We start from the raw sequence: 16268 nt of genomic DNA, 5'->3' as shown, positions 1-16268 counted from the left end.
CCTGGGCTGATGGGGGATCCCTGCCTGAGTGTATTTCAGGAAACACTACGTCGCAGCCAGCCATAGGCCTTGGGAACCTGGCAAACCACTCCCAGCAAAGGAACAGCGCCTGGAACAGGGAGACCTCAAAAAAGCACGGATCCAGAACGGCTGGAAACTGCCCCCTCTGTGTATAAGGAAAAGAGCATTTATTTATTCCTGTGTCCTCCCACTCGGAAAAGCTGTGCCTGCCCTCAGAAATACCCAGAAAAACCAAAGCAAGCCCCTAAAGGAAGAATGCACCCAATGATACTTCATGCTGTCAGTAAGACCCGAAACTGGAAGGGGTTCTTTCAGGCTTGAACAACTACCACACAGCTGCACCTCTACAACAGGTGCTTTAACAAGGGCAGAACAGAGTTTGCAAACACCAGCAGAATGCCCCTTGGGGTGGGATGGTACTTCAGAGATCCCTAGATTTAACAACAACAACAAAAAAAGACAAGCTTTGTATTGAGCTTCAGTGTAAAAAGCACTCCTAATTAATAACCCCTCCAGCTAGGAAGGGGGGATGTCTAGAGATATAACAGAGCAAGCATTTCAACCTCGTACCTGAGATGGAATGAAACAGTTTCTCCCCAGGTCCACCCCCCCAAACTCATGGTCCTGCAGCTCAGTGTGAAGGCAGGTAACAGTGCTGCTCTCCCAGCTGCTGTCTCCACGTACATAATCTCATGCCACAAAAATTTCTGCTGCAGACCCTCCATTGGAAATACATGCACATATTTAACAAGAAGTGACATAAGAACAAAGCCATAAAGCTTGAGAGCAATTCACTGAGCTCTGGACTCATCCTACTGAGCGCAGTTTGGAATGCTTTGATTCCACACACACCTGCAGTGCCACATCCCTGGTGATGGTAGGAGCACAGGGCTGGCAAGGTCCTGCTTGGCCTGCCCTGCCTCCTGCCACGAGCAGGCCACCACCAGATGCACAGCATGGCCAAGGATCCTATTTATAGCAGAAGTTACCCTTGGGGAAAATCCACTCACGTGAGTATTATTTGCAGCAGACAGCTGGTACTCGACACCTTAGAGCTTAAGGGTTGTCTCTGCTCTGGAATACATGCAGGTGTTTCTTGTAAACATATTTTACTATAAAAGCATGGAATGTTTTTGCTCTTGCTACAAACACCTGGCTGCACGGGGAGAGTGCAGTCTGAAGATCAGCTCTGCTGACTGTCACCAGTTAAGCTGACAGGTTAAAATACCAATATGTAGTGGATCTTAAAGCTGCTTCTCACATACAGGGGAAAGAAAAACCAAACAAAGTGAGACATCAGCAAATGCTTTGCAGCTGCTGACTTACTGGGCACCTCCCTGGAAGGGGCAGCCTCTCCACACCTGCTTCTGAAGTGCTGCTGCACTCAGCCTCAACGTGTCACATCCCCACCTGAGACAAAAGGATTCTGGGCAGGAGAAAGAAAAGTAATAAGGAAAAGCTTCCAGAGGAAAAGGTAATTTCTGTTATTGTTGAAACAACATAAGCTGAGATCAGTAGAACTTACGCTTTAGTAAACGTTCACAATAAGTCTGAAGGAAAGGCAGAATATGGTCAAAGAGAGGAAAAAAAGCATTAAAATAATCCTAAAACCACTTGCTATACAGATGTCACTGCCATAGAAGCTGGACTTTTCTCTCTCCTTATCAACCCCTAAATATATTAAGTGAATTTATATAATTGTAAGGTATTTTCTACACAGTTTCTCGCTAAGAGGACCAACGAGAAGGCAATCAACAGCAACAGCACGCGGTATACTTGGAAAAGGTTTCCTTACTGAGAATATAAACCAATAGTAACATGAAGTATCCATGAAGATACACTTGTATCACTGAAGGCAATGACACTGATGCCCCGGTACTTACTAGAAGCACAGAAGCAGACAAAAACTGGTTTCCAGGCTCCAAAACCCAGCTATCATAAATAACAGTATTTTGTGTATTCTCCATAAGTTTTGCCCACAACCAACGCGGCCATGTGTAGTGAGGATTAACTCCAGACTTATCCCCAGTTGGAAAGCAAAAGAAGCCACTAGGCAATGTGCCTACAGGCCATTGAAATCCAGCACTTGGCTCTTGGAATCACAGCCCCATCCTACACCTCAACCATCAGCACCAAGTGAACAACTGCGCATCTACCAGCAGCTGACGGTTCCCATGACACGGTGAAGCAGCACTACGTGAGTGGAGGAGGGCAGAGCAGACAGCGTGACATATCTTCAACGTCCACATGCAGTTTGGCACGCTGTGAGTTGAGAAGGAAGAAGAGGCATCTCCCAGCAGAGCTTTTGCTTTGTGATCCACATGCTTCTGCCTGGGGTCTGCAGCCCTGGTGTCCCTTCCCCAGCAAGGAGCCTGACCTCAGAAATAAGCTAAGTTAGAGAATCAGATGATACGGACATCGTTAAAAAGCTTTGTCTCCTAAAGTACGTATATTTTAAAGGAGCCACTACCACAGCCAGGAGAGAGAGGAGAGCAGCATCTCCAGAAGGCAGCTCTATGAGTTGCAGCACCAGCCTTCAGGTGCTGCCCAAGCTGCGTGCTGACCACACAAGGGCTCTGTGACCACCGCGATGCTCCGACAACAGCACAAGCACCACGAGCCGCCCGAAGCAGCGGGTGCAGGAATCACATCCCCACGTGCACTCAGGTGTCCCCTTCCCGGTGGGGCTGTCAGGGCAGCAGATGGGAGCAGCGCCTCGCACAACGTTCGGTCCACACTCAAACTGCAAACTTTGCACTTTAAAACTATTTCTCAGGGCCACCTTCTGTCCCTCCAGCCAAGAGGGGGCTGCGTGGCTTCCCAGTGCGGGGTGCTCTATTTTAAAGCCCAGAAACCGAGTCGTTCCCACACGACGGCCCCGAACGGAGCTCCGGGTGGATCCCACCGCCCCTCCTCAGCCCCACTGCTGCGACCGAGGACCCAGCGCCGTCGCGGTGAGATCGTGACAGATTTCACCAGTAACCCTACACCTCTCTTGGCAGCGACTTAACGTTTTCTCCTCCTTTTTCTTCACGTTTTTAAGGTCGCTCCCTCCCGGCTCGCAGCCCCGTGACGAGCGGCATGGCGCCGGCCTCCCTCACCATCCTCCCCCCTTCCCGGCCCCGAGCATCCCCCGAGGGAACGTCGGGAGCCCCCGCAGGGCCGCCCCGGGGGCCATAAGGAGGGCGGCGGGGCCGGGCCGCCGTGAGGGGCAGAGCCCGGCGGCGGATGGCGGAGGAGCGGCGGGGAAGAGGCGCTGCCCGGCCCCGCACGGCCCCTACGGCGGAGCGGGAGCCCGAGCTCGGGGCGGGGGGGAAGGAGGGCGGCCCCGGCGCCGCGTTACCTGAAGACGCAGTCGTCTCTCGCGTCCCTGGCCGGGGAGCTGAGGCCGTGCTTCTTGTTGAAGAGCTTCTGGAACAGGGTGGGCGGCATCTTGGGGAGCCGCCGCCGCTGCCCCCCGCCGCCGGGCTCCGAGCAGCGCCGTCCCCGCGCCGCGGCTAGTTCCGCCCGCCCGACTCCATTCGGTGTCACAGTCATATGACAAAAATTAGTCACTCGGCGCTGCCAGAAGGGGAGGGCCGGCGGGGCGGGCCCGGCGGGGCGCTGCGTGGGACGCTGAGTGGCTGAGGCCCCACGTGGGCAGGGCGAGGGGGAAGCGGAGCCCGCAGCCCCCGGGTGGGGAGCGGAGAGAGGGGCCGGGGAGCGGCGGAGCGGGGCGGAGCGGGGCCGGGCTCCTCCTGCTGCACGGGAAAGGCCACGAGGGGCCGAGAGCCCGTGGAACAGCCTCGGTCGGGAAACACCGCCGGGACCCACACCCACCCACCTACCCACCCACCTACCTACCTACCTACCTACCTACCTACCTACCTACCTACCTACCGTACCACTGCCCGTGTGCCCCCGTGCCACGTCGCCCCGCTCCGGAACAGTTCAGGGACGGCGGCCTGTGCCGGTGCTCAGCTGCTCTTTGAGAGAAGTAACTCTATCTTACATCCAACCTGCAGCACTTAAGAAACTTTTCCTTGAAAGTGGAAACAGGTTTCAGTTTGATCTCCTCGGACAGGTCAAGCTTTGGGGTTGGAAATAAAGAACAAACTCATCTCCTCCCACCTTTCATCTCATCCAGGCCTGCTCAGGGTGGGGGGCTCCCCCAGCACAGACAGAAATAGCACTCCAAGCTGGGAGGAAGGAAGGCAGCCACGTGTGCTGTGTGCAGGGGAAGCCATCGTACCCATAAAACATCCATCTGCCAAACGCATTTAGGACATAGTAACCCACACATAACCCACATGTGAATCCAGACCAAACACAAGCCAAAGGGAGCATTTTTTGCAGAAGCATTTATTAGGTTTAAACCAATGGGTCCAGTTAACAGCCTCCTTCACTGTCTCACTTGTTAAGATACAAGACTAGCAGAAAGTGAAAATAATTAGGAACTGATTAAATAGAACTGACTCATCTGCTTTCCCTGGAAAATGGAATTAAACTAAGTCAGCATGTGACATAATGTTACATTAGAAATGCTTTTAAACAAGGATATTTTGTGCATAAGATACACAACCACCTGCAGGATCTCTGGTTTTCATCCGCTAGAAGTTGATGCTTGTAACAGAAAGCAGGAACCAATGTTCAGATGCATCCTTCCCCCTTATTCTGGATGGAGGACACACCTGTGTGCCACAGGCTCACTAAGGAGAGCTCTCTATATCCCTTCACCATGTGAAAGCCTTCAAACTGGGCACATAAATACAGTTTCAGATGAGATCTCCAAGTACAGAATACTATAAAACAGTAGATTTTGCCCAGGAAATACAGCTGAGCTTTCAACAGCTTCACAGTTAACAGCACTGAAGACTGAGCTAACGTCAAGTGGATTCAAAACCAAGTTGTCAGAGCCCATTTAGAGGTGAGTCTGTTCCAAAGCTCCAAAGTTAACAGCATGGGAATCAGGCAAGATTTGTTAACACACCTTAACCAAGAGAGCAGAGGGGAGGATGGATAGGAAGAGAGAAAAGAATGAAATATGTTTCACCACCCATTTTCCTGAAAAACCTCCCCACGGGTTTTTCCACAAATCCTCACACCTGCATGAAAAACATGAATTTCAACTTATCTGCCCATTCAGTATGAGTCGCCTCAGACTCCAAACCCAGCCCAGAGACTGAGGTTTAGAGAACTAACAAACAGAACCATCTGCATACAAGGGCTTTACGCTGCAGCTGGTACACATACATACCCCAGTGGCATTCCAGTGAAAGAAAAAAACATCTTTCATCACCTCCAAGCACTTTCAGTCTCCTAGAAGAACCATTCATCTCAAAAATAACTGAGAACGATCAATGAAAACCCTCTTACATTTGTCCCTGTCATGCTTTACTGAACATGCATCTACAGAGCACATTTCATAGATAGCAAGTCCTTGTGCAGACTGACTCACTGTCATTCCTTTCAAGCCATTGGGACTTCGCCATGTCTAGGCTTGTGACAAAGCAGCCCCTTTGATACCACGAGGACGTTCTCAATCGCTGCACAAATTAGCTCTTCTGTACTATCCCAGCAACTGCCCGTGACCTGTAACCTTTATCCACTAACATGGAAGAACCAGTTTCCACTTTGAGAGAGATTTTAGACAGTCATTCTTCAGTTTGAAACCAAAGCATGGGAAAGTGCCTACCCTTTCAGAAAAGCAGAACAAGAGTGGATATTGTTGTGGCCTCGAAACGAGTAAGATTTCCTTCCCTAGGGCAGAGAGCTCGCCTGGTAATTAATTACACTTTCTCTCATCTCAAAAGATGAAAATAAGCAGCAGCACTTTTGTAACTGAGGGGAAGGACAAGAAAGATCACGGTCTGTGATATTTCTGTCCCCCTGTACGGCCTCATCACATTGAGAGAAAGAACAAAAAGTTAAACTGCAGTTTTGGGGCTGCTCCAGCCAACCCCATAGTTACAAGCAATACCTTTTGATCTTGTACTCTCCAATTATTTTGTCAGTATCGGTCTATTTATGGTTAGAAAATAAAAATGCTTTGGGGGCAGAGTGAGTGTAGTTTCCTAGGGCCTTGCTGGTATACCCTTATAACAACATCTCCTTTACTCTGGTTCAAGAAGAGAATGATCAGCCATCATAATCCTAACTTACTGCATACCTCAGTTTTGCTTAAAGCTGCACTGAGGTGCTAACCCTTTTCTCCTAGGGGCTCCAGATTCTTGCACACTTCATTACCAGCAGCTTTGTATTTGTAAGAACAAGGATCGTGGTGGTAATTAGAAGATTCCTGGAAGCACTCCAACAAGATACTGGGAGAACGCTTTCTACTAATGCTTAAAGGAAAAATAATTCAATGCCATGATTATTAACCTTGAGCCATATGATACGTTTAGACAACATTTGTTTAGAGACTAAATCCAAGTTCTTCTATCTACACTTCCTTCTAACCCAGAGCAATGGGAAAAGGCCCAAGGGCCTCAACTTCCACAGGTCTGCTCAGATGTAATCAAACTAATTGAAGTTGTGAATTTTATGTATTCTTGATGTGCTTCTTGGAAACACAAACGCCTTCCAGGGCATGGCAATTCTGGGTGATAGCTCTGAGAAACAACCTCATGTTTGAAGATGTTTGGAAAGCCAGACTTATTCTGAAACATGGAGAAACTTCCTTGCTTCTACAAAAGAACCTGGGGAAGGATTGGTGTTAGCGAGAACTTTGGAGAGATCCAAACTACTTCAGCATGCAGTAAATATGAGCAGAGAAAGGCCATGCTCTTGTCAGTGTTTTCTAAAGCATTCAGCACACTGAAGAATGACATCTGTAGATCAACGATCCACAAACAGGACCAGCAGCACTGGGATTCTAATCTATGGGCCATGCAGAACAAGCAGTCAACTGCTAAATCCAAACCAACATCAACATCCAGCACTCCAGACATCTATACAAGTTCTTTTTTTCCACTGCTGTATTCATGCAAAGCTCTTACTTCACAAGCTTGAAGCCATTAGATGATAAAAGGGACCTCCGCTGTGGTTTTGTGATTTCTGTTGTCATTATTCTACATCAGAACATCATGCAGAGTAGAGGCAGTTAAAGAGTTTGTGTCCTGGTTCCAAGTTACTGCCATTGGGCAGTCCCCATCCAGGACTGATATCCAGGGATAACCCCATGACAACCTCTCACCTTTCACTGTCAGACCTTGCAAGCCTTTACCCACAGGCTGTCAGGTCTACTTCTCTGCCAAAACACTGTAGTGTATCCCAGTGCAAATTTAGTGATGGAAGGATCAATTCACCTATCACACAAATAAAACTCCATAGATACAGCAGAGAAACCCACCAGTATCTGCACTGGAAAATAAAGCATTAGGTCAGCTGATACTTTATATAAAGCACAGGTCCAGGTTGTAAATATCGTGCTTTTGGCTTCACTTTGCATGAAGAGCTGCATCACAGGAGACGTACATTCTCCCAAGGAGGGGCAGCCTGGCAGCACCACAGGGACAGGAAGAAGCAAGAGGTTATAAGAAGCCACCAGCACAAGCAGCCCAAATCCAGGTGTTCTCTACTCAAGTGGAGGCCACAGCTGTAAAGGCCAATACCCAACCCCAACCAAACAGAAGTTTTGGCATAGCAAGAAGCAAAACTTTTTGCTTCCCCAATTAATGCAATCTGCTTTAAAAAAATAAAAATCGAAGTGAACTGAAGCAGCATCTTTATGGAGGTCTTAAAGAACAAAGCCCAGAATGAGATCTAGTTGCTTATACAAATTATTTAATATTGAAGTATTCAAGTAAAGGACTTACAGGCTTACTGTCAAACATTATATTAAGTTTCAAACAACATAGATGCCAAAAAAATATGGCCATTAATTACTTGGTAATGCTTCTGTTTCACCTCCCTGCTACAGCAAACTTCAACTCCTGCTGGCAATCAGAATCCTCATCTGTGTTTACAGCAGACCCAAGTTTTAGGATTTGTAATAACATCTGGGAAAAAATAAAAGTACTATCAATAAAATGATATATTCTCAAGTTTAAAGAAACCTCATTACTCTGATAAGATGCTTACATGACCAAGAGAATCTACTATTGGGAGCAACTCCAATCTTATAGATCCACTGCTAGTGAGGAGAGAACAGCAGCTTTAAGCACACATACATTGCTAATGGAGGAAGTATGACCCCAAAGAGCAGAGAGGGAAACACCCAGCTTACAAAGAGCCCACAGACACACTAAGTTAATTCTTCATTCCAAGGCTGCTCTAAAGAAGTAGCAAAAGAAAACATTTTTCTTTCACTAGCCATCCAGTTGCCTACCAAGTATGACCTATGTTCTGCACTAGCACAGTCCATGCACTCACAGACACCTCCTGCTCTCTGGGTGCTCTATGCACTCAAGCTGTGGAGCTGGCAGCCTGCAATTCCATTCAAAGTTTGTGCATATATGGAATTTTTGAAGTCTGTTATTTTTATTACAGTATCTGTACACTAAATTAAAACAGCACAGACAATTGAATATAATTTGCAGATTACCTGCACACAGTCTGTAAAAGGCATTTTAAACCAAGGGAGACATCTGCCACCCAGCGGCATGCTGAGAAACTACAAGGGATGGCATTTCAAGGGAGGGGATTTGAGCTCCATGATAGCAATGAGACAGTTCTGTACAGTTCTCATCTCTGCTTTATAAAAGCTAGGAAGTGAAGAAAGGAGCTTCCAGTGTGCTGAGGGCCTCAGAAATAGGAAAAAAAAACCAAACCAAAAACCAGAAACCTTTAAAGAAAAATTCAATTACATGAAGAACTTTCAGAATGGCCTGGGTTGAAAAGGACCACAATGATAATCCCCTTTCAATCCCCCTGTTATGTGCAGGGTCACCAACCAGCAGCCCAGGCTGCCCAGAGCCACAAACTGAGTTTGTCTGAGCCAAAAACTTCCTCCTAAGATCCAACCTAAACCCTCCCTGTCTCAGTTTAAAACCATTCCCCCCTTGTCCTATCACTATCCATCCTCATAAAAAGCCATTCTCCCTCCTGTTTATAGACTCTCTTCTGCTGAGCATCTTAACAGTGCTAACTAAAAGCAACTCCTGAAAAAGCGAAAGAGAAACATGAAAGATTCAGAAAGAATCTGAGATGCTAATTACATATTTAGCAAAACAGGTTACACACAATCCTACTGTGCAGTGGCAGAAGAAGCTTTAGATATTTAGAATACAAACATAATACAGATAGCTAGAGACTGTGTATACAGTGATTCAATTCTATATTCCATTACCTTCAGGCACTCCTTCAGGAAGACAGAAAGCTTTTGTGTTAACTGGAAGCAGGCGACGCCGGGCAGGCCTGTGACCTGGTGAAGTTCTGACAATGGAGCAGATTTCTTTTCCGTAACACAGAGTCTGAAAGGATGGATGACATTTTCATTCACACATCTATTTACACTAAAGAGACATTCTTCTTGCTTTCTACCAGGGACGTTCAAAAAGTATGGAACAAATAAAGCAGGGGGACATTAAAGGGATGTCACCAGAAAACATCTAAGACTAACTTGCATACCATTAACATGCTATAGGAATGGGAAATAGAAAGTTTCAAAGCTTACAAAGTCTTCAACTGTTTGCCATACTGTAAGGCTTTAACAATATATATACCTGCCAAGACTGGACTTACAGAGTGCAATCACATCAGAACCTGAAAGAAAATAATTGTTCCTACAGCACTCCCTTAGTACACTACCATGCTTCACGACAACCCCATTGAAAGTCACTAACAGTTTTTAGAGCTGAAACACCGAGTTCCAAGTGTACACTTTGTCTTATGCCCTGTGAAATTAAGACAAAGAATCAGTTGACTGCAGCACAGGAAAGGTAATTCTGAAGTCCCTTTCAAAACCAGGGGATAAAACACTCCATAGCACTTTTCATATTTAATTGCTACGTTTGTCACGATTCCAAATTCTTACTTCAATTTTATGCCTTTGTGAATTAGCAAAGCACGATGCAATTACTTACATCATCGGTTTGTCTAGAGGGCAGTACCTCTGTTGTCACCTTCTCTGATTTGGCTGAAGTGTTTGCTGGGGCAGATTCAAGCTGACCACAAGGCGATGCATTACCTTCTAACAGGACAGACAACTCTTCTTTTTTGATGCTCTTCAGCCTTTTGGGTTCAGCAGTCTGATTGTCAGGCTAAAGAATGAAACAATTACATTCCATGTTAAAAAGTGAATCTCTACTGTCTGGTAAGCATTAACAAAGAGAGTCCCAGTGATAAACTCAAGCTCCATACAGTTGTTTTGGTAGCAGTGATAAAAATAAGTTTGAAACAGTGAGCCTAGGGGGCACCCAGGACAATTAACTGCTATCCAGAGGTCTAAGCAAGCTATATATGCAGTCCTTGCCACTGCCTGCAGCCACCTCTTTAAAGGAGCTGACAACACTTGAATGTACATCTACATTCCCAGGTAGGGACCTCCACCTGTAGAAGGAAGGGGCAAATCATCTGTGCTACAACCTAGCTGACTCATTGAAGATCGTTCACCTTTCTTGCCGCTCCTATTGGTGAAGAACAGCGTGTACCACTTTTTAGGGTTGGAGTTCTCTCTCTTGCAGTTGTAATTTTACGGATTTTTTTCCCTGTGATAAATTTCCAACAAACAAATTAATTTCATCTCAAAGCCCAGAGCCACCCTCCAACCTATGCTTCTTAAAGAGGGATTGTTCCAAAGCCACCCATACAAATACCTCCTCCTTTCAATACAACGCTCATCTCCCTTGCCTCCTGCTGTCAACAGGGCAGCATTTTTCCTCTTCCCTTTCCTCCGGGAAACCAGGTTGCTTATTAATCACATGCTCACCTGGTTATTCACCATCAGACACGCATACTATGTGAGCAGAGGAATTGCATAACCACAACAGTCCTTGCCAGTGGCAGCTTCTGCTACTATTACAGTCCAAATTAAGCAGAGAAAAATAGCGTGGTACCTGGGCTACAGCCAGAACTGCATCAATCACAGTTCAGAACTGTAGTTACAGAAGAGACTTCTGTATTCGTGAAGTCTGATATTGAGTAAAGCAAGCAGCATGACTAACAGCCCTGTTGCTGCATAAGCTAAGTGAGAAACACTGCTTTCACTAAGCATCACAGGTAAAAATTAAGAATAAAAATGCAGTTTTGTTTTGCTTTTGCTGCTGCTAACTAACTCACTGTGAGACAAATCTTATTAGCAGGAAGGATCTTCAACTCACACTTCCCCTTCTAGTTCAAGTTGTGCTCAGCTTGTGGTATTTTACCTGCTACAGTACTTGAGACACTCAGTTCTGAAGAACTGTAATTGCATTTGGGTCTCTTTCTATGGGGAAGAGAAAAAAAGTGAGCTGTTCTGAATGGATGTTAACATTCATTGAATAAAGTGCACAAGGAAATCAAAGTGAAAAGTGCCTAAAAATTGCTAATACACGTTACAGTTAGTTGACAGTATATCATCCACCATCAAGTAACAGCACTTATTCTGAAGGTATTTGCAATTAAGAGCTACAGAGGACAGTCACCAACACAGAAAGTACTTAATTTGTCAATAGAAGAGCTGGCAGCCTGACAGTAAGGAGAGCAACACAGGTGTTTCAGCATCTCACACACACTATTGCTCTTGTTAAGGATAAACTACTCCAAATTAAAACTAAAAGGAAAATAACAATTAGACAGCAGGTAGTAACCTGGCCTAGCAGTCACAAAGGCTGGATTCAGTAATATCTAAGTGTTTCATATTAGCTAACGACTCCAACAGAAAAGGAAAGATATGTGCAGAACCGAGCTTTGTCCTCTGCGAGCCCATAAAACAATGAGGAGCTGAGGAGACCCTCATGCTCTGTACTGCACAGGCAATCCCAGCCAGACAGCCTGGGTGTACACATCTCTGCAACTGAATTGGTGTCAGTGGTAATGCAAATTTTATGGGCTTGATAGATAAATGCCATCCCCACAAAATCCTGCACTGGGCTTTGTTACACTGATTTTCCTGCAGCTCCCATAGTGAAGCAGAAGCCAAATAAGAAAACTCATACCTGCTTGTGTCTATATACCAGTTTTAAAGCTGGTGGGGATACGGGCTGTTGAAACTCACCAGAAACATTCGCAAGATCACAGACTTACTCATATTGCCCAATATATGATTTATAACAGAGAAATCTGAGCATTCTGATGCATCGGCCTGCTTTGCAGATTACCTTTTTAAGTGCTGGTCTTTACAGTCTTTCAATACAGGGTCTTAAAAAAAACACAAAAATTAAACATTAAAAGAGAAAGCCAAGCAAGCCAGACCTTGTTCTATGCACACTGTAAAGCAAAACATTAGAAGCAAACACAGAACTTGAACAAGGAGCTGTTTCCCCACGCATAAAACAATCATTATGCATTGTATATACTAAGTTCCTTGCACTATAGGGAGGTTTATTTATATACTGTTTCATACTGTAGGAAATTTTTACCTAATATTGGTGAAAGATCTGAGATCTGTGGTATCTTATCTATGGCCACTGCTTTGCTGCAGTCCAGGAGAGTGGAGTTCTTGCATTTCATAAAGTCCTCGAAGTCAGCATTGCTTGCCCCTGGATGCAGAAGATACAAGCAGAAGCTTCTCACACTAAAACTTACTGAGCTATTACAATTTCAACCAAGTGACAGAAATCACATTCACAAGACTTCACAGCAGCACTGTCTTAGTCCAAACATACCAAAACCGCTGGGAGAAATTCAGCTCAAAGCAGATGAATCAGTCACCTCCAGCAAACAACCTGAGCCAACAGCAAACACTTAAAGTTGAAACTATGATTCAAATGACATAAATGACATCAGGTCTGGATTCGCTCTGGATTGGAGACCCAGATACCCAGTTTACACATTAAGCACATGGTGGCTCACAGCTGACCCAGCAAGACACACCAACAGAGGCTGCTGGCCCTCCTAAGTTCAGACAGTCTCCTCAATTTCTCAGCATCAAACAAACAAACAGAAGCCTCACCTGAACATTCCTCATCTCTTAAAGTTTCAGGGGATGGGAAACTTTCTGTGGTGTCAGTAGCAACTCCGTCATGGTCTGCAGAGGAATCTGCATCCAGACACTCGAGGAGAAAAGCTGAAACACCTGTAGGGAGAGTCATCCCTGTGCCTGGAGAGAGAGAGGGGCAAAAAAGGCAGCTTCCAAATCAGCCATGTCATCTCATACACACACACTTTATTCTTTTTAAGCTTTTAACAGTACATGTTTAAGTAAATTGAAGAACTCATGTCAAATAGTGGCTCTATCAACAACAAAATCACCATCATGTGGTTTATAACAAGCTGGGTTCAAGGCTGCCTCAGCTGTGGCAGCCATCCCCTCAGCACATACTGCTAACAGACCCACTTCCCTTCTTTTTTCCCCCCTTTTTCCCTAATGAAGAAGTCAGGCAGTTCTCAGATGACTCTGAAATCAACATTTGCCCCTACAACTTGAGATCAGCACTTTTTCAATTGCTAAGAGTACACTTGTCACGACTAAGACTTGAAGCACAAGGTACATACACCTGCCTGGAACACCTCCTGTGCTGTTGGCTGCTTACAGTCAATTAATGCGAACCAACATGGGCTCAATTGCTAAAATCCAATTCTTGTTCTCCATAACACCATGCATGGTCACTACACTCACCTGAAGTAACATCACTGGTTTTCAGGCTTTCTTTACTTTCAAAGTGGATTATTGGAGATTCCTAAAATTAAACAACCAATACAAAAAACATAATAAAACCAGATCTAGACATTAAATGAAATAAAATGTCAGAATACATGCCATAACAGATACTCAGGATCTGATTAACTGATACTTTACTACTTGAACTTGCTATTCAGAGCAGTTTGTACCACCACTTTTCATGCACCAATAACAGATCTGTAAGAAGACCTGCAGCCATAAAACTCATAGGGAATATCCATTAATTTGGATAGTTTTTCACCCAGAGGGTGGTGACGCACTGTAACAGGCTACCCAAGGAGGCTGTGGATGCCCCATCCCTGCAGGCATTCAAGGCCAGGCTGGATGTGGCTCTGGGCAGCCTGGGCTGCTGGTTGGTGACCCTGCACATAGCAGGGGGTTGAAACAAGATGAGCACCGTGGGCCTTTTTAACCCAGGCCATACTGTGATTCTATGTCACATTTCTTTTAATTTACCCTTTATAAACCATCAGCATTAGAACAAAATGGCATTCTCACCTTCAGCGGTATGGCACTGCCCTCCACATTCTCTTCATTCTTTTCCAAGAAGGGTATTTCTTTGACATTCACTTGAGTGCTAGAATTGAAATACAGAGCAGAGCTCAACCCATGGAGCTGCAGAGCTCGGATGGAGCTGACACAACCCAACGCCTGCTCAGCAGGTGCCAGCAGACAGCCTGACCAGCATCAGCCCATCCAGCATTCAGACTGCATTTACAAGAGGCAGCAGGCAAAACAGCAATTAATTACTGATAATTACATATATGAAAGCACTCAGACCTTTGATTGGAGGAAGGGCTCCCTTGGGTGACTTCAAGATTCTCCTCGATTTTCGGTAATGTTTTCACAGCGGATTTTCTCTTCAGGCCTGGGGAAGAACAAGCATTCAGTTCAGCAATAGAATTTAACCAAGTGCTTCTAACACATCACCTCTAAATGCTCCCACTTGCTGATGCCCATCACACTTCTGGCTATGTTTTCACACACACCCTAAGGCCTGGATTTAGTTTACTTCCACCCAATCACTTCCATCCAAATTTAGGAAATACTCTCAAAACCCTTCAGCTATTTCAGAAACCTACTGAATAATAACAATAATAAGCATTTAGAATTGATTTTCGCTATGCCAAAGCTCAAAGGCTATTTATTCCACGTGGGTTCGGTCCCGCTCCCCAACTGACAACCGCCGAGCCCCGCACATCCTCGCACCGCACCGCACACCGCTTACAGCCGGGCTGGTTCTCCCCACGCCGCGCGCAGCCGAACAGCCGCCGCCGGCACTGAGCCTGTCCGGAACGCCCCGAGACGGGCAGCCCGCCGGGCAACGGGGACAAACGTCGCTTCTTCCGCGGGGCCTTCCCGGCCCAGGCCGAGCTCTGCCAGTACGGCCGCTCCATGACGAGCCGCGTCCCGTCTCACCCCGACCCCCTGCAGGCTCCGCACCCCCCGCACCGACCCCTCTAAAAGCCCGAGCGGCTCCAACCGCCGTCCCGCACATCGCATGCGCAGTGCCTGCCCACGGCGGCCACCAGGTGGCGCTGTGCTGAGGGCGGGGTCGGCGGAGCCGGGGGAAGCGCATCTTATGGGGATGGGATGGGATGGGATGGGATGGGATGGGATGGGATGGGATGGGATGGGATGGGATGGGATGGGATGGGATGGGATGGGATGGGATGGGATGGGATGGGATGGGATGGGATGGGATGGGGATGGGGATGGGATGGGGATGGGATAGAGATGGGATAGAGATGGGATAGAGATGGGATGGGGATGGGATAGGGATGGGATGAGATGGGACGGGATGGGATGGGACGGGACGGGATGAGATGGGATGGGGATGGGATAGGGATGGGATGGGATGGGACAGGACGGGACGGGACGGGACGGGACGGGATGGGATGGGATGGGACGGGACAGGATGGGATGGGTTGGGAGCCCCAGCTCTGGTTTCTGGTGAAAAACAAAGTGTGCCGCTTCCTGAGCAAAATCCTGCCTGGCCTTGCTGCTTCTCTGTATCCTGGGCTGAGGGCTGGGGCTGCTGCTCAGCTCCTCTGATGAGTGCAGTGTGTGCAGCATGGCAGAGCTCTGCACCCCAGCTGCTGCTCGTGGGACCCCATGTTGTGTTCACAAGCAGAAGTATCTCATTATTCCACCACCATGACAATGTAGAGCATCCCTGGGCATGGAGGAGGAACCTGGGAACACAGCACACAAGAACTGGAGCAGAGATGGAGTGCTTTTGGACTTTATTGTTTGAGCCACGCGGTCTGCAGACACGCAGTGCATTCCCAGCAGTCAGCTCACGTGAAAAAAGCACACACACACTCTGCTGTGTTTCTGCTGGTTTAAAAGTAGAAATGAAACCATGACACAAAGACTGCTGCATCTGCAGAGAATCTGGAGACATTTCTGTTGGGTTTGTGTATTTGTAGATGATTGCTCACGTCAATCTCAGCTTCCAGCATCCCTCTGCTTGTTGTTTTACTTTGTTTTTATGACACATTTC

General features: G+C 46.7%; 2 protein-coding genes across 5 annotated transcripts in view; both read right to left on the bottom strand.

The window, feature by feature from the left end:
* The window catches only part of FNIP1 (folliculin interacting protein 1), a 57391-nt gene extending 53792 nt beyond the window's left edge, over positions 1-3599 (bottom strand). For both annotated transcript variants that reach the window (XM_015875559.3, XM_015875560.3), the window contains exon 1: positions 3365-3599. In XM_015875559.3, coding sequence (XP_015731045.2) covers positions 3365-3558 — 194 coding nt within the window. In that variant the 5' untranslated portion in view covers positions 3559-3599. The remainder of the gene's footprint in view (positions 1-3364) is intronic.
* A 4169-nt stretch (positions 3600-7768) lies between these two features.
* On the bottom strand, positions 7769-15272 carry MEIKIN (meiotic kinetochore factor). Of its 3 annotated transcripts, none has more exons than XM_015875598.3 (12): positions 14991-15272; positions 14543-14630; positions 14261-14339; positions 13700-13760; positions 13034-13180; positions 12501-12620; positions 12240-12279; positions 11307-11365; positions 10555-10649; positions 10026-10202; positions 9290-9413; positions 7769-8000 (listed from the first exon to the last, which is right to left on the bottom strand). In XM_015875598.3, exons 1-12 carry the CDS (start codon positions 15157-15159, stop codon positions 7954-7956), a joined length of 1206 nt encoding a protein of 401 aa, XP_015731084.1. In that variant the 5' UTR covers positions 15160-15272; the 3' UTR covers positions 7769-7953. The 3 variants fall into 3 exon arrangements, 2 of the variants coding, with proteins under 2 accessions (XP_015731084.1, XP_085374856.1); XM_085518730.1 differs by having other exon boundaries at positions 15219-15272; XR_014935408.1 differs by lacking the exons at positions 10555-10649; positions 11307-11365.
* Positions 15273-16268: the final 996 nt, after the last annotated feature.

Source organism: Coturnix japonica, chromosome 18 (assembly GCF_054131305.1).
Source record: "Coturnix japonica strain WE chromosome 18, WE-NBRP24, whole genome shotgun sequence".
In the NCBI taxonomy this organism is placed as follows: Eukaryota; Metazoa; Chordata; class Aves; order Galliformes; family Phasianidae; genus Coturnix; species Coturnix japonica.
Note: the sequence above shows the minus strand (reverse complement) of the source record. Positions and strands in the feature narration are given on the sequence as shown.